The sequence below is a fragment of the Alligator sinensis genome, unplaced genomic scaffold, assembly GCF_000455745.1.
Source record: "Alligator sinensis unplaced genomic scaffold, ASM45574v1 scaffold256_1, whole genome shotgun sequence".
Lineage (NCBI taxonomy): Eukaryota > Metazoa > Chordata > Crocodylia > Alligatoridae > Alligator > Alligator sinensis.
In genome coordinates, this window is record NW_005842139.1 from 1,300,605 (window position 1) to 1,321,655 (window position 21,051).

The following is a 21,051-nucleotide window of genomic DNA, read 5'->3' on the forward strand; positions in this document are numbered from 1 at the left end:
GGGGCCTGGGGGCTCTTGTGGCAGAGCCCCCCATGCAGCACGGGCCAGTGGGGATCGCCCTCCCTGCCTGGCACCAGCTGGTGAGAGGGTTTTTTTTAAACAACCAGGAGCGGGGGTGGGCGGGACAGCCATGGCAGGGCTGGGAGAGCAGGCGGGGGCTGGGGAGCTTGTGGCAGAGCCCCCCATGCACCGTGGGGCAGTGAGGGGTTGCAGGGATTCCCCCCCTGCCTGGCAGCAGCTGGTGAGTAGGGGCTTTTTTTTTTTTTACAGAGGCGGCCCTCCTCTAGCTCCCCCCGTCCCCACCCCCTCCTTACCACCATGGACTCCAGGTCCAGCTCCCTGCGGCAGCAAGCAGGGACTGCCTGAATCTCCAAAACTTTCTGAATCTTTTCCGAATTGATTCCGAGAGCTTCGAATTGATTTGGACCTTTTAATTGGTCTCCTGATTTGATCTGGATTTGGAGATTCGGCTGCTGAATCTCCTCTGAATCGAATCCGCACCCGAAGCTTTGCACAGCCCTCCCTAAAGACTGAATTCCACCTTGAGGATACGGTATCATGTAGCACTAAGTATCCTTAGCATTGCCTTCAGCTATGTTATCTCTCACATCTGTGGATCAGCTTGAGAGAAATGTAAACTCTTTAAATTACCACAAATGATGGGGAAACTTTTATACCTTGGTCTCTTGGCCATCTAGTTTCTTTGTCTTCCTGAGTGTCCTTGAAGTAGAGGACAGCATTAAGGCAGGCAAGGTGGCACTGATCCATTTTCTATGGTTCATATCTCTGGTTTGGAGACCTTAGCTGATTTCTGATGAAGCAGACTGTCAGCAATGAAAGCTTACGTCTCTCTGAAGTAATTGGTCTCTAAGGTGCTGCCTTGCCCTGCCTTCTGCCTTACTTCACGATGTGGCTGACTACGTTTCTTGGCTCTGAATGGTATTTAGTGTCTCTTTTCTGGGCTTCCCCTCTGGATTAACTATATTAGACAGTAGGTGCATCTACACATGAGGTTAGCGTGCAGCAATAAACTCCGGCACATATTGCTCCCGGGCGCTGTGTTTGAATGTGTGCCCAGGACTTCAGCACATTGAACTGGGTCAGAGCAGCCCTGGCTGGCAGGACACCGGGGGGGTCAGCTTGACACCTGGGTCTGCTCCAACCTGGCTCAGCGTGCTGCGGAGGGGCTGGCTGGGGCACGAGGATACTTCAGTGTGGGGCTAGCCAGCGGGAAGCCCCCGCACTGAAACACCCTTGTGTTCCAGCCAGCCAGGGCAGTGTCTACACGTGTGTTGCTGCGGAGTAAAAAAACTCCACCATAGGTTACAAGTACTAGCCTATGGCGGAGTTAATGAGTTTACTCCGTGCTAATAGCACTGCACATGTAGACACTAAGACGTTTACCGTGGAGCCAGTTAGGCAGCTCCGGAGTAAATGTCTCATGTAGACGTGCCCACTGTGTGTTAAATGCCAAGGCCTTAGTCCTGGAACAAAAACTCTGGAGAGAGAGAGGGAGGGATGGAGAAAGAGGAGGAGGAGGTGCTGTCCGTCATAGACCAAGGCTGTTGGACAGTTTCGTCCTTTCCTCTTTGTCCATCGAAGATGTAGTAGCACCCTTCTCCTTGGAGCTGTCAGCATTGTTTCTCTACCTTTGTGAGGAAGAGGAGATGGTGTTTACAATCTCTAATTCAAGGTTCTCCCCAAAAATTGGGATGAGGGTGGGAGGATACTATCCAGGCTTGACAGCAAGGGCCTAAAACTCGTCAACTAGTGCAAGAAGTTCCATCACATTTCTGGGAATAGTCATAAAGCTCGCGAAAGGTCATATGTTAACATATGAAGATGCTGGTACCTTCGCATATGAAAGTTCACTGGTTGTATCTGGGGTTTTGCTTTGTCAGGGCCATTACCAGCAATCACCTTTTCTTGTCCACCTTGTTTCCTCTCTGTGAGTGGATAAAAGTACTGGTTGTGGTGGTAGCCTTCCTGGGGAAGGCCAAAATTCAGTTCATCTTGTATGCGGAGGATGGACTGGTAGAGAATATCTGCCTCGGCCAGCTGACGTTCAGTAATTCTTCACCTGTGCCGTGTTTAAACATGATAGAAAGTTTACTCGCCCCCTTCCGCCGTTGCACTCGCGAGGAAATTGTCTTCCACAGTCAGCTTGTCTGGATTCATCACAGTCGGGGAAAAACGTTGATAGTCGAAAAGGGTGCAAGCCTAAGGAGGTGCCCTAGACAAAAGGCAACAGGACCTCTCTGCAAATGGTCTTTGAATTAACCCCTTCTGCAGAGCTGCAGTGTAGACCTCTTTCTTCTTCCTTTCCTAGTTGGTCCAACTCTTCATCACCTTTCCTGGTTCAGTCTTGTAGGAGAGGCATGATCCTGCCCCTGCATTTGGGAGGACACCAGCACATAGCAGGCTGAATTGTTACTGGTATTGGTAGGTCATCAATGAGCAGGGAAGTTGCGATCCCTTTGCAATCTCAGATGTGAGCAGTTGCAATGAGCAGAATACAGTCGATGAATCGTCAGTTCCCATGTGTTTGTGGATGCTTTTAATAAATTGAATCATATCACACTTAGGAGATGAACTGTGTGTTCAAAGGAAGAATTTAGGAAGAGAGAGGGAGGATGGTGCAAAAAATGAAAGGGATTTTGAAGCATAAGAAAGGGCATTGAAGGAAGGGTGAAAACTCAGAGTTTTGGGGTGGGAAACTTCAGGGCTTTCATCGTCATTGATAGCACGCACATATTCACCCGTGCTTGCTGCTGCTTGGTATAGCTATACGAATACAGGATGGCAGAGGAGGGCCATCCCTTCTGGAGCTCCACACCGCTGTACCTCGGCCTCCACCTACGCCGTGTTTGCATTTTTCTTTTTTTATTCTGCAGAAAGTGTTGGTCTCAGCACTTTCATTTCTGTCTCTCTTGCCTCTCTCTGTCCCATTTGCCAGGCACAGAATGCTGTCCCGAGGCCGGCCGCCTGTGTTTCCACCCCCTGCTTTAAAGCCCACCCAAAGGCCCAGTTTTTTGAGAGGCTCAAAACAGAAATAATGATAAAATAATAGATTATATGAGTATGAGGAATCGCCTAAGGTAATTCTCCAGGTGAGGTTTATCTTCCAGTAGCTCTTCTAAAAATAGCAAGCCATCCCAGGCAGGGATTGCCTTCATTTTATAAATGCTCTGCAGCTAGTTCTGGGTCTTGCTGTGCATTTTATTTCCCTCTTCTCGTGCCAGCTGATTTCTAGAACATTTATGTCTGGATGCTTCAGGTGTGTCATTTTGACCAGGGTTTTTTAAAGCCTTTCCCCACACAAGATCTGCATCTTGTTGTATGATCTCCCTTGCCATTGAAAAACAGTTTAAAGCAGGGTTAAGTGAGTAGTTTATGTTCTGTTTGTATTGTTTTAGTAATATATCCCCCCAAAAAGGCAACAAAAAACAATTGATTCTTATTGGTTGATAACCATTAAACACACTGATTTGTAACTAAACATTGCTCTTCCTTTCACTAACCAGAAGGATAGCTCTCTGTAAATAGTTAATGAAGCAATGATATAGCTTAACATAGTTTAGGTTTTACATTTTTCCCTTTTTATGATGTTAAAATCACGAATGATGCATTTCGTACTGGAGAAGTATTCATTTTTAACTTGGGATTTGTGTCAAGTGTTCGTTGGACGAAAATTTAGAAAGTGCAAAACCAGCATTTTAAAATGGTGGGTTTTTTTAAATACCTTAAATCTGCTGGATACATTAGGGGGGAAAAAACGTGTTTTATCAAACCATATTTTTCATTTAATATCAAGAGAAATCTTAGGAAGTATTCAGTAGTTTTATTAATTGAACTAACTGTTTCTGATCACCATTTCCTTCAGGAATTTAGAACTAATGGGTCTCGTCCGTTTACACTTTTTTAATTCAAATATTAAAATGGTGTGGCGGAGGGAAGTCAACCTGTTGTTTTGAACTTCAAGATGGTTTCTTGACTCTGGAACATAATTAGTTAAATAAACTGAAATGAGAAAGTATTCTCTTTGCAACTGCAGAGGGAAGCTATTGTGATTAAAAGCTGGTTTAGCCCTTTAACAAGCTCTGGTTTTAGGTGTTTAGCTGGTGACTCCCAGGGCCTGACTCCCTTCAAAAACTTCAGGAGGAAATATGTGCAATCTAACATTTTTATTTCATTTTGATGACTCCAGTGGGAACCTTAGGCCTTATAGGAAGTTTTTGATTTCAGAGATTAAACAAATTTAAAAAAAGATTAAACACATTTAAAAAAAAATTTAAATAAAATTTATATTGATTTTTTTTTTTTACTTTATTTTATTTTATTTTTTTTATGCACCCTGATTTAAAGGGGACTGCAGGTGAATCTGCCCAAGGCATTGCTATCATTGCAAGCAGTAGTTTTACATGCAGGGTAAAAATCAAAGGCAGTTTCAGAGAGACCAAGTATGCTTGTGGAACATATGAAAGAAAGGGTGGAAGAATTTAAGTATAATAAAATCAGCCCAAGTTCCAAGATGCCACTTCAAATAATTTTTGCACATGCTTCTCCAGAAAGAAGAGGAGGCAGAGGAGTCCCTGCATTGACCCTTAGTGGTCAGCCCAAATCCTATTTTCTGAAATGCTTTTTTTCTGCTGCGAACTTGTAATGAAAGGGGGCGGGTGATGCGGAGAATTCACAACTGGCCCTTCCGTACCTTTTGTGAACGTTGCATTGTCCGAGCCTGTAACCTTTTCTGTGCTAATTTCACTGTTTTCATCATGGCGACAAACCTCAATTTTGCCACTTTGTTTCTGTAATTCTAGTTTATGCAAAACAACAAGAAATGTGGTTGCTGCCTAGGCAGAGAGCCAGGCACTGCCAAGGTCTAATCTTGGCATTAATTTTCTGCACCTTTTAGCAGTTCACTTAACCTGTGCACTTTATTTCTGAGTCTCTAAAATGGATATAATAAAGGGTGGCGGGTGTGATTTATTTAACGTTTGTGAAAGATTTGGCAGGTAGAACCAGTGAACTTTGGGGCATAGTGTAATACTTATTTGTTAAATGGGCCACTTTAAAACTTTATTTTTGTACCCTTGTGAAGTTAGTTATGAGAGATGCAGTGATTTTTTTTTTTTTTTTATTGGCTCAGTGATGGGGTTGACCCAAATGTGGTAGTGAGGGGATTTTTTTTTTTATATGCAATTTTAAGATTTCATGAGAGTAGGCAGAATATAAATAAAACATGCTATATAAGTGCCAAGTATTATATCTACGAGGAGTTTGGGAAATTAATAAATCCTGAGGCCTCTTACCATCTTTATTATTCTCCCCTGTATCTTTTCCAGCTTTTTTTCAATATCCTTCCTGTAATATTGTGCACAGGAATGGAGATGTGGCTTTGCCAGTCTTTTGTGTACTGCATGAAAATCTCTTCTGATTTCTTTTCCTCCACTGATATATTCTGGTATCCTGCTGGTCAATACCCGGTACCTCTCCACAGTTTGTTCTTGATCGCTGTGTGGCAGCTTGAGAACAGCGAGGGTGCTACTACACTCCTGAAGTGTCCAGCTCCTTTGTTATATCCATTTTTTGGCTTAAACAGGATATAATACCTTGTTACATAGGATCAGATGACATTTCCATACTCAGCCCAAAGATGAATTTTTGGGGAATATATGGGCCAACACTTGTAACTTGCTCTTGAACTAGGTAGAAGTAGAGGCACCAGGGAGTGGGGTTGGGGGGAGGGTTGGTCTGATCCCATCATCAAGAAAATGATGTGTTGCTCTGGCATAAACACATTAAAAATGGCTGAACTCCAGATTTCTTTGGTGACTAGGTCCTTTCATTATTTACAAGTAAATGCATTTAAAAATGCAGTCATAAATCATTGAAAACCTTCATTTTGTGCATGGTAGTGACTTTGCAAGCAGTGGAAGCAATAATACTCTTTTCCAAGGTGTTGGTGTCTACACGAAACATTTCTAATTTTCTCCACAGCCCGAATTTAGTCCTGTTGGTAATCCTGAATGGGCATCTGTGGAATTTATGACGTCTGCTGGTGAATCTAAGCTTTAACACCTCCAGGTTTAAACGGAGGAACAAAAGTACAGAAATAGAAGTATTACAAGTGAATGTCACTGTATTACCAATGAAATACCTATCAGGAATTTGACAAATTTTATTTTCATTGCCATGTTAATTTATCTGGCTAGTCTGTGTTGCATTCTTCCCCCCTGTAGTTCCTTTTAAATGTGTGTACCAAGAAAAATGGTTACTGTTATACCCGAAATATAGGACATGCAGTATGGATAAATTAACAGCGTTGGTTATGAAGCACAAAGGTGCAGAGAGATGAGCATGGGCTCATATTTTCCAGGACATTTTTCTCCTTTGAATGCTTATCCACTTGCACGGTCCCACTAATGTTGCATATGCACCTCCAGCACTCAGAGTCGGAGGCACTTGCCCCCCGCCGAGCAGCAACTGCGCCGTGCGCATCCCTTGCCTCTACTTCGCTCCACGCTGAAAGTAAACGGGTGAAAACATCCAGGCTTGCAGTTCCCCTTAACTACTTCAGCTTCATCAGGAGCTGCTTCTTTTTTCTGTCCATATCGTGTCTGGCCTAGAGTCTTTTATAAAAACACTGCTTTTATTGTTATCATCTTTTGTACCCATCTTTTGAGAGTTTTTCCTGCCCTTTTTCAGGTTGCTTTCTGATGTTTTTCTTTCTGTTTTGTTCTCTGTTATCCTCTCTGCTTAGACGTAAGGCTTCTTTGGTCTGCACCAAGTACTGCTTCAGCTCCGTGTTCTTCCACCAGTCAGCCAGTTCTCTTGTATTTTGTTCTTTTCTTCTCATCTTTATGTCATTGCTTATCTCAGGTCTCTGAGATTTAATCTGTTGTATACTCTAAGGTACAGAAGAGCACCGTAGGGACCTCTCTTGTCTAGAGCCAGCTGTCGATCTCTAAGCCCTTCTTAGGGGCACGAGACTCCCTGGGGGCGTAAAACTTGCAACCCCCAGGCCAGCTTTGGCCCTTGGTGCCATTTAATCTGGCTGCTGGCCTACTAGAAATTGTGGAAACGGGCTACTGGGCACACAATTCAGGGCTCCTGGACCCTGATAAACAGATACAGCCCTTGCTCATCCTGCAGCCAGTTGGCCCCCTCCCACCACCTGTGTTGGACATATGGATCCAACCCAGGGCCCAGGGAGAGTTTGACATCCTTTCCCTAGACAGTAGAGGTCCTTAAAGCTTCAGGTCAGCCATCTGGATAAACCTGTGGGGCGCAGCCTCTTATCTTGGAGCAGGGCTCAGATACGGCAGAGGTACCACTTAGAGAGCATCCTCTTTATTTGCCTCTGAGAAGTCCTTTGAGTACACATCCAGAGACAGTTCCTGTGGGAGGTCCCTGTCTGAGCACTCATTTTTTACTGCTTCCTCAATTGATTCTCCTTCAGGAAACAGGCAAAGTCAGCATCCACTTCCCCTCCCTTCCTCATTATATTCCCAGACTACAACAAGCCAGTGGGTTCTAGAGTCGGTTCACAGCCTACTTCCCCCTTCCCTTTCTAGAGACCCTTCCATTGAGTTGTTGCTACAAGAGAAAATTCTTCCCTGCTAGGTCTAGGGGTCATAGAGGAAGTTTCTCTGCCTCTTGGAAGGAAAAGTACTTCCCAATGATTATTTCCTGGTTGCAGAAAGAAAAGGGGATGGTGACCTATCTTGGATTTAACACCTTGATCCACAACTTGAAATTCCAGATGGTGTCGTTATCTATCATTAGTAGGCATCTCTTTGTCTTGCAAGGCAATAGAGTCACGCTAAATGAGGTTCCTCATCAGATGTCTTCTTTCTTCTGCACGGTGGACTTTTCTTCATTCAAAAGCCCTCAGTCCGTGCTTTAATAGACTGTTTCCAAGCACTTTGATCATCAGCAGTCTTCTCCCAGTAGTTTGGCATTGCTTTCATATTTCTCTTGGAACTATGTTTGAACCAGAGATAAGGATGTCCACGTGGTCTTCTTTCTGTAGAGTTCACCATACACGATGTCCTTAGGTATACAGCTATCATCCATTCTCCGCGTATGACTCATGACGCTGGCTAAGAGGAGAATGGATGCTCAGAATGGCGGCATGCTGCAAGACCTCTGCGTGGGCAAATTTGTCTTGCCAGGAAATTCCTGCAATGCCGCAAAGGCAGCATAAGTGGAAGCTGTTGAGGCACTTCTCTTGAGTAGAGTCAGTGGTCTAGAATTCACTGCCATGCAAAAGGGTGCCGATGATGCAAGCATGATATACTTTGATTTTGGTCTTGTTCCACACTCATTTGCTCAGTATGCTCATGGTACCTGTTGCTTTGTCAATACAGTTATTCAGTTCAGCCTCAAGTGACAGGTTGTTGGTAACAGTGGAGCCAAATTATATAAATTTACTTACAATATCCAATATGCTTTCACCTGTTATGATTGCTTGTGGTTGAATCGGTGTTCTGTCCCATAATATCAGTCATCTTGATGCTGATTGTAAGACCAAAACCTTGGCAGGCGTGAATGAAGCAACTAATGAGGCTTTGACGGTCACTCTCTTTGTGGGCATCATCAGCAACTAGCAGTTTACGAATAAAAACGTTCTGCACGTTCGCCTTCACTTTAAAGCATGTGAGGTTGAATAAAAAGTCTGTCCCGTCTTGGAGGAAAGGCAGCAGAAGGGCACAGCATCCCCCTTGGCTCTCCAGGGAACTAGCGGACCTCCTGCGTCTTAAAAGGAAGACCTACAAAGGATGGAGAACGGGATCCGCCACCAAGGAGGAATACTCTGCTCTGGTCCGGACCTTCAGAGATCAAACCAGGAAAGCCAAGGCTGCGATGGAACTCCAGCTAGCTACAAATATCAAGGACAGTAAAAAGTCCTTTTTTAGATATGTGGGGAGCTGGAGGAAAAGCAAGGGCAACATTGGACCCTTGCTAAACCAGATGGGACAACTGACAACCGATGCCCAGGAAAAAGCAAGCTTGCTAAATGGGTACTTTGCATCAGTTTTTCAGCAGTCCCATGGAACGCCTCTGCCCACTGTGGGACAGGGGTGCCCAGGTGAGGAAGATTCTTTACCCTCCATCGAAGCTGATCTCATGAAGGAACAGCTTGACAGGCTGGATACCTTCAAGTCCGCTGGCCCTGATGGGTTACACCCAAGGGTACTCAAGGAGCTGGCGAGCATCATAGCTCAGCCCCTGGCCCAGATCTTTGAGAACTCCTGGTGCTCTGGTGTAGTGCCCGAAGATTGGAAGAAGGCCAATGTGGTGCCTATCTTCAAGAAAGGGAGGAAAGTAGATCCGGCAAACTATAGGCCCATCAGCCTGACCTCTATCCTGGGGAAGGTCTTGGAAAAGATTATCAAAGAGGCCATTCTTAACAGACTAGCTGATGGCAACATCCTGAGGGATACCCAGCACGGGTTTGTTGCGGGTAGGTCTTGCTTGACCAATCTCATTTCCTTTTACGACCAGGTGACCTATCACCTGGACAAGGGGGAAGAGATTGATGTCATATATCTTGACTTCAGAAAAGCCTTTGATCTGGTATCCCATGATCACCTCTTAGCAAAACTGGCTAACTGTGGCCTCAACCTCACCACCATCTGCTGGCTGGGGAGTTGGCTCCATGGCAGGACCCAGAGGGTGGTGGTTGATGGAAGTCAATTGTCATGGTGCGCTGGGACCGGTGGGGTCCCTCAAGGCTCTGTCCTAGGGCCTATACTATTTCACATCTTCATCAGTGATGTAGACATTGGAGTCAGCAGCGGGATGGCCAAGTTCGCCGATGACACCAAACTCTGGGGTAAAGCATCCACAGCTGAGGACAGGAGGGTGATCCAGGCACATCTTGACAGGCTCATGAAATGGGCAGATGAAAACCTGATGGTGTTCCAACACCGAAAAATGCAAGGTACTTCATCTTGGGAGGAAAAACCTGCAGCATGCTTATAGGCTGGGCAGTGGTACGCTGGTTAGCACTACAGATGAAAGGGACTTGGGGGTCATGATTGACCACAAGATGAACATGAGCCTTCAGTGTGATGCTGCAGCTAGTAAAGCGAGGAAACGCTGGCTTGCATCCATAGATGCTTCTCAAGCAAATCCTGGGACATCATTCTCCCCTTGTACTCGGTCCTGGTGAGGCCGCAGCTGGAGTACTGTGTCCAGTTTTGGGCTCCACAATTCAAAAAGGATGTGGAGAAGCTTGAAAGAGTGCAGAGGAGAGCCACGCGTATGGTAAGAGGTCAGGAAAACAGACCTTATGATGAGAAGCTGAGAGCCCTGGGGCTCTTTAGCCTGGAAAAGCGCAGGCTCAGGGGTGATCTGGTGGCTGCCTATAAGTTTATCAGGGGTGCTCATCAGGGTCTGGGGGAACATCTGTTCACCAGAGTGCCCTGAGGTATGACAAGATCGAACAGTCACAAACTCCGCCGTGACCGATTCTGGCTGGACATAAGGAAGAACTTCTTTACTGTCTGAGCCCCCAAGGTTTGGAATAGGCTGCTACCGGAGGTGGTTCAAGCACCCTTTGAACGCCTTCAAGACACATTTCGATGCTTATCTTGCTGGGATCCTATGATCCCTGCTGACTTCCTGCCCCTGGCTTCTGACTTCAGATGTCAGAAGCCTCAGATATAGATCCGTCATAGCTGACTGTTCCCTCCATTCCATCATGGAAAGCAGGGAACATGCAGAGACATTTTGGTGGTAACCAGTATTTTCCAAAAATTGGAAGAGGCCTTTTCTGCTGATAAGGTTGAAGCCTTTAGGTCAGTGAAGGCAGTGTAGAGGGGTCTTCTTTGTCCCCTACATTTTTCTTGGATTTGTCAGAGCAAGATCGTATTTATGGTGGACCTTCTCGCTCTCAAAGGTAGACATGGTCAGCAAGGGTCTGAAGTGTTCTGAGCACTACCCCAGCAACGATCTTTCCAACAATACTTAGTAGTGAATATATCAGTAGTTTAGTCACTGCAGTTGCCCTTATTCTTCTACAGAATGACCATTTTGGCACCTTGCATATATTGTGGCACTGTTCCTACTGTCCGGCAGTGAGTAAGAAGCTCCTTTGGGTGTAGAAGAAGCACGGGTTTCTCGCATATGATCACTTGCTCAAATTTCCTGCACTTATCACTTTCATAGGAATGCCATCTTTTCCAGGGGCCTTGCCAATGGCCAGGTTGTCTGCTGTGCCTTACTTAAGCTAAGGTCCTCAGTAGTTAGAATATTATCATCAAGCTCTTCAAAGACAGACAGTGAAATTAAGGATTGTGTCAGTGAGATCATTTTTCCTTGAATAGAGTTCAAGATAATGTTCTACCCATCTTTCCATCTGTTGCTTTCGATCTGTTATGACTTCTCCTGATGCTGTCTCTAACAGAACCGACTTCTTTGCAGTTGGACCTATTGCCTTCTTGATTCTATCACACAAGCCTCTGATTTTTCCAGTGTCAAATGCAGATTTATCATTATTTATAATAATACAAGGAATCATTATTTATCATAAAATCATTATTGTCATTATCTCATCGCTGTAATGGGGTTTGGCTTATATCTTGACCTTCGGGATGATTACTTATTTTATTATTATCCTGACTTTCCAAATACAGGTAGTCCTTGAGTTAAAACGTTTCGAGTTAAAACGTTTCGCACTTATAACATTTATAAATTGACACCCTGTTTCAACTTTATGACGTCAGTTTCGACTTTACAACGCTTGATCCGATGTGACGCCGCGCCAGTAAACAAGTTTGCTGCGTCGCCCGTCTCCCTGGAGAACATCTGTCCAAACTTCCTTGGACACTTTCTTTAAGAAAGCAGATGAGACTTCAGAAAAACCTGCAGCCAAGACTCCTGAGAAGACTCCAGCCAAGAACCCTTCAAAAAGTCTAACCAAAAGCCCTTCAAAATATCCAGCAAAGTCACCTCAAAGAAGTTCTTCCAAATCAAGATGATTGCTATTTACAATATAAATACATTAATGTAGCTATATTACTCATCTATAATTGATTGATGATCAATTTCTGGGGTATTTTTGGTGAAAATAGGGTATCGGACCATGGTTCAGGAACCAATCCCCCATTTATAACATTTTCTTAGGAGAAAATTGGTTCCGAGTTGCAACGTTTCGACTTAAGACGTGGTTTTCAGGAACCAATTGCGTCGTAAGTCCAAGGACTGCCTGTACCTTTACTTCATGGTGAGCCAGGAGCATTACCGATACGAGGGCGTTCTGTTCAGCCTCTCAGCAGCCCACATTTTCACCATCCTTTAGTAGTAGAAGCAGTCCATCCTCAACTGGACAATGAGATGGTGTAGGAAAGTCCCTTGGAAAATATGTCAGAGGACCTTTGTACCACCTGATACCAGTTCCAAGGCTGGTATTTCTAGGGTCCAGGATTCTTTATTGGTCAGAGCCTACCTCCCTGGAGACTGGTTCCAGTTATCACTGGTCTCATCCTGCAGGTCCAGATCAACCTGGCCCTGTTTGTTTAGCTTACACACTGGTCCCTTGCACCTGACTCAGAGTGTATGGCAGACTCCAGCTGACATGAATGTAGGCATCATTATAAGCCTTTTATTCCTGAGGGAGAAGCCTCTGGGAATTTACATTTTGGTGTTCTCCCAGTGGTCAGATCTTCTCTGCCGTGATGAAAGAAGCCATCCAGTATATGCAGAGGAATCCCAAGTCTCTGGTCTCAGCCATCAGTGGGCACATGAACAGGTGCTTCAGTGCAGGAGTGGAGAGTACACATCAGCAGCATTCATATGCAATACTTCTGGTCTGTCTGGGAGGTGAGGCTCTCCAGCAACTTCCTACATGGTACCAAGAACACATCAAAAAGCCTTACACCACGTCCAGAGGCATCGTCTCTAGATTATAACAGATTAGATCAGCGAGGGCCAACCTTTTTGGCAGGTGTGCTATAAATTATCCCATGTGCTCCCCAAATGCCATTCTGATTCCCTTTTCGTGACTAATTTGCTCCCTGCCTGATTTGCTGCTCTGCTTTCTGCTCCCTGCCCTGGCTGCCCTTTCCCCTATCTGCCCTGTGCCATGCACTTGTGGTGCACATGGTACAGATTGGCCACCCTGGATTGGATCATAATATTACTGCAGTATTCAACATCAGCATAAAAGGGAGAGCACCAAATGTCCTCTACCCTGCCCCCTCCAAGGAGGTAATCAGCTTGTCTTCTTTTTTTCACTTGCATAGAACTAAGCCTCATGAAAAAATCCCACTAGCTTTTTATTTCCTTGGCCAAAAGATCCACAGTGAAGCTATTTCAGCCAAGAGACTTTCCAACTGGACACTGTACCATGTAGGAGACCACAAACATCAACCCACCGATGCGGGTCAGAGCTTATTCAGCAAAACACCATTGACTTCGGGGACTTCCTTATGGCACATCCCTATACGGACATCCATAAGGTGCTCCATATATTCCTTTTCCAAGTGCAGTGCCGTCATGGTAAAGCAGATGCCGTGCTTCGTAAGGCTCTCACGTAGTCGTTCATTTAGGACTCAGAGGTTCTTGTCCAGGTGAGTGCACGCTCTGGAGTCGCTTGACTTGGAAGCGTGTGTATGGTTAACCACTCAAAGAAGAAAGAAGTTACTTTCAGAAGCCGATGCTCTTTGAAAGGTGTCGTCTGTATGCATATGCCGCATCCCACCCTCCATCACCTCTTCATCAAAATCCTTTACATTCTGGGATTGTGGGGGTAAGAGACAGCAGAGGAATGAGAAGTGTGCGTTGCCCTTTATACCTGCGCCGTGGAGCAGAAAGAGAGGCAGGGTGTGTGTTGTGGGGGTGCTGCCAAGACCAAGAGCCCCTGAGCTCAAAAGATTGAGGCAGAAGCACACCTGATGTTTTGTTGAAGAACCTCTGACCCTCATTGGTGGGTTCATGTTAATGGTCTCATCTCAAAGAGCTCCACTATTGGAAAATGACTTGTCTTTCTGAAGGTACTCTGTATCATTTAGGCTGCTGGTACTGGGTGTCCTCATCACCACAGTAGTTGAACCCATTGCAATCATAGATGCATTCATTTTTGCACCCTTCTTTTTACAGATGGAGAGTGGAGGCAGGGAGTAGATTAAATTACTTGACTTAACCAAAATCACTTAGTTTTGTGGCGGTGCTGGGACATGAACCCAGAATCCCAGTTCAGGGCCTTATCCCTTACAGTCTCTTTCTTGCTTGGGTCATCACTTTCAAAAGTCCTAGTTAGACCCCCAAAAAGCGGTGCAGTCTGTTTTGCAGAAATACCAACCACTTACAGCCGGTGCTGAAGAGAAGTTGCTGAATGTAATCAGCAGTTTATGCAGGCAAATAAGTTTTGGTATCTAAATTTCCTTTTTTTTTTTTCCTGTGCTTTATGCATCTAGATTTCTCCCAGGAAACCTGTTTTTTTTTTCCTTCAAAATATTATTAAATGCTTTTTCAAAGTGTAATTAAAAGTTGTTAAAAGTTACCGTAGCATTCTGAGCAGCCCGGGTCCCATCTATGAAAATTAGTGACTTTTTTTTTTTTTAAAGGAACTCATAATTGTTCTCTTAGGACACATCTACACATCGCCCTGCTTTAGTACTTCCTTTGGGAAGTATGGACAGTTCCTGTGCCATGCTCATGGCGCATGGTTAGATTTCACCACTAATTGCCATCGCAGCAAGCAGTACCAGGGGCGTAGCTGGCGCGACATAGCTGGCAATCACGTGTAGACCTGCACGATCGCTACGTCACCCTAGGACGACATGTAGACGTGCCCATAAGGTCGGAGTCACAGGAACGTAGAGAGGTTTCTGTTAAGGTTTCAACCCTGGTACTTTATTAGAAATTAAATTAAATGCATCTGCACATCTAGACGAAGCAGTCGCCCATCTCGGCTGTCCTTTATGCCGGGTGAAGTAAGAGTTGTGACAAAACTCCTGTGTTGGGTTTTCACTGCTGTCAAGTCCATCTTTGTCTTCACTGTCAGGTCAGTTCAGGGATCAAGTTGGATCTGCTGGTGCCCTCAGAAATCCAGCGTGGCTTGTTGCTGTGGGTAGCTTGTTGGGGAAACCAGTGTAGTTCCAGGTCTTGCTGAGCAGACTCTCAGGAAAGCACTAAAAGCATACGACTGCTGAAGATTGGCTGATACTGACTTTAATAGGCCCTGGAAGGACAAAGCTGTGCTGAATCGTGAGCTGCAAGCCACTCTGCACTCATAGCAGGGAGGCTGTAGCATCTCTTAGCTTACCCGCAGGTTGAGGGATTTGGCTCTTGGAGGTTTTGCTGTGGCTTGCATCCAGGCAGCAAAGAAAGGAGCTGTCCAGAGGATACTTTGCTGTTAATGCATGGTACTGAAAATGTGCTTTCGATACCTTTCCCTGGGATCACGTCCACAGCCCGCTCTAGGTGCACCCATAGTCTCCTCCGAGAATCTCCTGCGCTCCAGGCTCTCGCTGGCACTCCCACATAAGTACCCGCCGTGGGACTTGCATGCACATAAACCATTGAAAACTCAGTCTGTGGCACTTGAAGTAATTGTGAGGTCTCCAAATTGCATGCATCTTTTAAGCAGGCTCTGTGACACAACACTCTGCATATGTCCCAAGAAGCTGAATTTTGGTTTCTTTAGGAGCCATAGCTGGATTTCCTGGGTTTTAAGCATCTACATTTTAAACTCAGGATTACATTTAGGTGGGTTGATTTTTGTCACTGTGCTGTTTTGCTTTGTTTTCTGTTTTTTTTGGTTCATTCTGAATCTTTGTCTGCTGGCAACATTTATTTTTCCTTTATGGGTACAGATCAGCAAAGTGACAGGATTTCCAGGGACAGTCACGGGATTGCATGCCCCTAGCACCGAGAGAAATCACAGTTCACCTCTGTCACTAGCACAGCGGGGTCCACACGACCAGGGGGACAATGAGAAGCTGGGCTCTTGTGCATGCAAATAAAAAACCACGCAAAGCCCCAGCCCACTTCATATCCTTATTTCCCATCTTCGGTTGTTTTTTTTTTTGAGCTGAAATCAAGATTCAAATTCTCTTGAATCGTTCTAGAAACCTTGACGTGTTTTCGGGTTTTGGGGGGTGGGTTTGGTTTTATAACTTCATCGATGACGGAGCGTCCTTGAAAGTCTCAATCTCCTGTTAGCTTTAGAGAACAACTTTCCTGAAAATCACATTGGCATTACCCCAGGCACAGCTTTTGATTGTCCTTCCTGTTTGATTTCAGAAGGTGACCGGTTACTTATTTAAACCAGCCGTTGGTTGAATAAACTATAGCATCTTATTACAGCGCTGGAGTGTGAAGCAAGTTGTTTAGATAAGGGAGTCTTAAAATGCTGCTGTTGGGTATATTTACCTTTAAAAAAAACTCCTCTATTGATTATTTTATCAGGATTATCTGATGTTGTGTTCTTCATTTTCTCTCTGAATTCACACTTGCAAGTTTTTATTTCTTACTGGATGGATGGCTATTCCAGGTTCTGTCGTATATGCGAATGTCCCCAAAATGTTACCGGGAGCTTCCAGGTTGTACATCTAGTGTGATACGTTTCAACGTCTCTATTTTACACGTTCAACTTTTTCAAACTTTCTCCGAACTTTCAGCTGACTTGTAAATAATCAGGTTCTCTTGTCTCTCTTTGCATGCACATATTTACATCGTTTAACTTTTCATCCCCTTCATGTTAAGTTTGCCTCTGTTATGTTGGGTTAGGTTTTTTTTTCAGTTGAATTCTCATAAGTTTTCTGGGAAGGCAGCTGAAGCGAATGCTGACCCCTGTTAAAAAAATGTTTAGAGGTTCCCAGATGGAGAGCGCTGTCCCTAGTCCTGGGTATTACAGTTGGCAGGGGCATGTGACATCTTTCCTTAGATGCTATATTGCATAGATGCTGTATTTTTGAATTACCGCACAAGGCAAATCTTAGTGTTTGCATTGTGTGAACCCTTTCTCTTCTCCATTGTTTGGTGTTCATTGGCGCTGTACTTCAAGCCCACCTATATGTCTCTCTCCTCCACCTCCTTACTTTGTTCCAACAAACAACAAATACTGTTTGGTCCTAAAATGTATCTTAATTTTATTTAGTGATAAAAGAAACATCTTTTTTTTTTTTTTAATCTGCTTTTCTACTCATTTGCTTGGTCCCCTGTGAAAGAATGGAAAAGGAAAATGAGGTGGAAGAAAATGTCAGGTTGTAGTTCACAGGCAGCAGCATCTAAGTGGCTTGCTATAATCATATTAGGGTAGAATTAAACTGAATTCTTTATTTTATACTGTAGTGGAATAGGACTGTTCCTGATTTCCCCCCCCCCCTTGCTTTGATGATTAGTGTGAAAACTCAAACAGCATAAATGATAGAGCTCTGCAGCAGTGCACTGAGAAACTGGTGTGAAAAAGGTCTGAGTTAGAGTTTTGTGTCCTTGCACATGAAAGCTCTGGTGCTTTCCTAATAGACTGAAAATGAGACTACTGCTGCTTTATAAGAGGTCTGTTCCAACCACATTGCTCTGCAGCTTGGCAGATGGTGGCACGTCAATGGTTTCATATTGATTGGTTGAATTTGCCTCAGGGTAACAGGAGTATGGGTCCTTAAAAATGTGCTTCATGGGTTTTTTTTTCTTTTTCCCTGTTTTTTTTTTAATTTAAATATTTCTCTTTAAATCAGAGGAATGGTGGTAATCAAAAACCTGAGGTTACCTGGAAGTAAAATACCCTGAAAATAGATTCTCACCAAGACCAGCAAGCTAAGAATATTTTATTTACTAAATGATTACGTTTTAATGTTAGAGAAAGTGACACTTTTAATTAGTGCTCAAGACATATGGTGAGTGAGAAAATAAGCTTATTTCATACAACCAGAAATTGCTGCAAATAACCTTTCTCCCATATAAGGAGGAGTGGCTTGAAACTTAATATATTCAAGGAGGTTATGTTGTAAGTCAGCACCTAATATTATAAGTCAGCACCTAACATTACTTAAAGGCCCAAGGTGGGAGGTGAGGAGTACTATGGGGCATAAGCATTGCCTTAACTCTGTTTTTTAAAATCTTCATGTAGATACCGATATATGAAAAATGCCTGATTGTTCCAATAAATACACATGGTTATAGTTAGGTTTTTAAAAAGAAATAAAATAATGTGACCGTAACCTTATAGTTAGGTGTTTTTAAAGAAATAAAATAACGTGACCTTTACCCCTATGCAGAACCTTTCTGGGTCCTGCTGTCACTGAACTGGTTGCAAACGTCCATAGATTTCAGTAGGATTCACTCTCGCCCGCGATAATAAGATTTTTTGTGTTTTTTGTCTGTCTTTCGTTCTCCCGCACACTACTGCTTTGTGGTTTAAACGTTAAAATGGTAGTTGCGAGCTCGTCAGAGCAGGAGAAAGTCTTTATTATGTGTCTGTACAGCGCCTGGCGCAGCGGAGCCTGGGTCTGTTTTGGGCTTTTGGATACTGCTAGTGAATGCAGTCACTTTGCGTGGTGGTAGACATATTCTTTACTGCAGTGATCTAAAGTAAAAGAGAAGACATTTCTACATAATGTATAGAGTGATAGGAAAGGTTGGATAAGCAATTTCCAACGAGTTTTCCTTAGTTGCGTTATTCCAGAAAACTGAGACTGTTATAAACCATCAAAGCCCAAGCCTAGACCAAAAATATCAAAAATCAACACAAGCACAAGGCATCACTTTGTTGATCATAACACTATTTTGGTAACTAATCTTGCATTTCACCCAGGGAAGTTGCAGTTTGTTTGCGAGCAGACCCCTTCCTCCTTATTAATAATCTCTACTGAATATTGTGCTTGTGTTTTCTTGAACCAGTTTATCATCCTATATGCGATATAGCCTACATCCCTTTTTCTTTGGACCGGTAGACCATTTGCACCAATATTGTTCCTTTAATTCTGTTTCAGCCTCTGCACTGATTAAGTTCATTTTTGCTCATTGATAGGCTTATGTGTAATTTTTTAGATCCATGATTAAGATTTAAAAAAAAAAAAAAAAAAATTCTCTGCTGCGAGTTGTGGGGTTTGTCGGGGTTTTGTTGGCTTTCTCAGGGGAGGAGGCGGGGACTGAAAACAATGCAAAAATTCATTTTTACTTGCAAAACCATGGGCTCTTTCTGTTCTGGATCACAACCGAAAGCGATTCCAAGAAAAATCTTTTAAGATGGTTACTTGAGTCGTGCACACTGCCCACCTGGTGGCTATGGAGTGAACTGTTACTTTAAAGAATAGTTTAAACAACAGCCATGTTTGGGGCAGGCTAATCTTGCAAAGAGAGCAGTACATATAACGGGAGTCTACTGTGTGTGTGATAAGGGGGAAATTCAGCTCACTGCCTAGATGTTTTAATGTGCGAACTCTAGGGAAATAACATATTGACTATTCTGTTGTGCGCAGGAAAATTGAAGAACCCTTTGCAGACAGAGGGCTTGCAAAGGATTCTTTCTGTTGCTCTTAAACCCAAATCTGTGGCAAGATGTTTGAAATCAGCAGGACGCTTAATGCTGCTTTGTTAAATAATGAGGTAATATTTTGTGACTTTTTTTTTTTTTTTCTGGGCAGCATCTGTTTTTTGGGGGGGTTTTTTCTCCTTTTTTCATATGTTTGGGAAGGATTCCGTGTAATCTTAGGAAAGTCAGAGATGATGAAAAAAATCATTCTTCAATTTTTTTTTTTTTTGCTTTTTTTCTTTTTCTTTTTTTTTTTTTTTCCCTTTCGATGCTTTTGGAGAATTGGGTTGTCTTTTTATTTGTGGTTTCAATCGGCTGCTGTTGCCTAGGACATGATGCCACGTAAGGCTTCTAAACTGCACAGAGTAGGTAGTTATTAACGCTGAATTGGCTTCTGGTATAGTCCATCTGGGCTCTGTACGAGAGAGCTTGCTAGCGGCTACTGATGCTAAGATACCCGCAACCTTTGGGATGTATGCATGGTGGAGAGGGGCTGAGTGATATGAGATCACTTCTTTTAAGGGAAACTGTCATTAATGAGTCAAGAAACTGCTCATTTATGGTAAGGAGAGAGAGGGGGACAAACAATCCTGTGATTTCATTTTGATATTGGATTAGCTGTTTGAGACAAGTTTCTTTTTGTGGGGATGGAGGCTTGCATTAAAATATCGCTTTGCTCAGAGGCTGCCTGGCTGATTCTGGAGAGCCGAGATTGAGAATTTGATGCTTTACAAATGTGTCACAACTGTGATGCGGTGGTCAGCCACTTGCACCGAAAGATGAATGGTACTATTGGAAACCCGATAATAAGGTTGACTTTTTCAACAATAGGATTCTGCCTTTGTCTTTAGAGAGAGGCCTCTGAGGACATTTGTGCATTTGGTTTTAGGATTCCTCTGAAAGATTTAGCATGTGTCTTTTTTTTTTCCCCCCCTCTTTTGGATAAGTGATCAATATACAAAGTACATGGATTTTTAAATTGGCAAAACAGCGAATTGTTCAGGACTACAATGTGCAATTATCATTTTTAAAAAATGGCTGAATCTTTTGACATGCATGACATTAATTTATAGCTAACAAAGTGCGTTGAAGTTGAAAAGAAAAAAAAAAAAGATTTCTTTAACCCTTGTTCATTTTCACTAACCCTTGAAGAAACCTTAAGTAAAAATTTGCATTACAAATTAAAGTTTAATATTCAATGGGGTGTTTTATTTTTCCACTAGACTATATGGTAATATAGTAGCTATGCAGCATTTTGATGCTGGTGAATTCACCCTAGTAGTTCAGTTGGTGTTTGAGTTGCATAGGGCGAGTTAGGGAGCCCATCCTACAAACCATTTTAATCTTTGCTAGCTTTTACAAAGCAACACATATTTTAAAAACTATTGGGTGGTGAGAGAAATCCTCTGCAGCCATTTGAATTGTTCATAATAGATTTAGATTGAATTCAGTGTTTTACTCCATGAGTAGAAGGGTTTGATTTCTTTTAAATGAGGTTTTTTTTCTGCTTGTTTGAGTTATTTATATCTACATTTTAAAGCTTAATATATTTCCTCCAGTCA

The 21,051-nt window shown here is 43.4% G+C and overlaps 1 protein-coding gene across 3 annotated transcripts in view; it reads left to right on the plus strand.

The window, feature by feature from the left end:
* LOC102369995 (ELAV-like protein 4) overlaps window positions 1–21,051 on the plus strand; it is a 108,970-nt gene that overhangs the window by 11,542 nt on the left and 76,377 nt on the right. Inside the window, exon 1 of one of the 3 annotated variants that reach the window (XM_006025308.3) lies at window positions 19,935–20,051. The exons of 1 other annotated variant lie outside the window; for it this stretch is intronic. In XM_006025308.3, coding sequence (XP_006025370.2) covers window positions 19,935–20,051 — 117 coding nt within the window. Of the gene's footprint in view, window positions 1–19,934; window positions 20,052–21,051 lie in introns of those variants that run through there. One more of the 3 variants, XM_006025309.3, reaches the window with a different exon arrangement.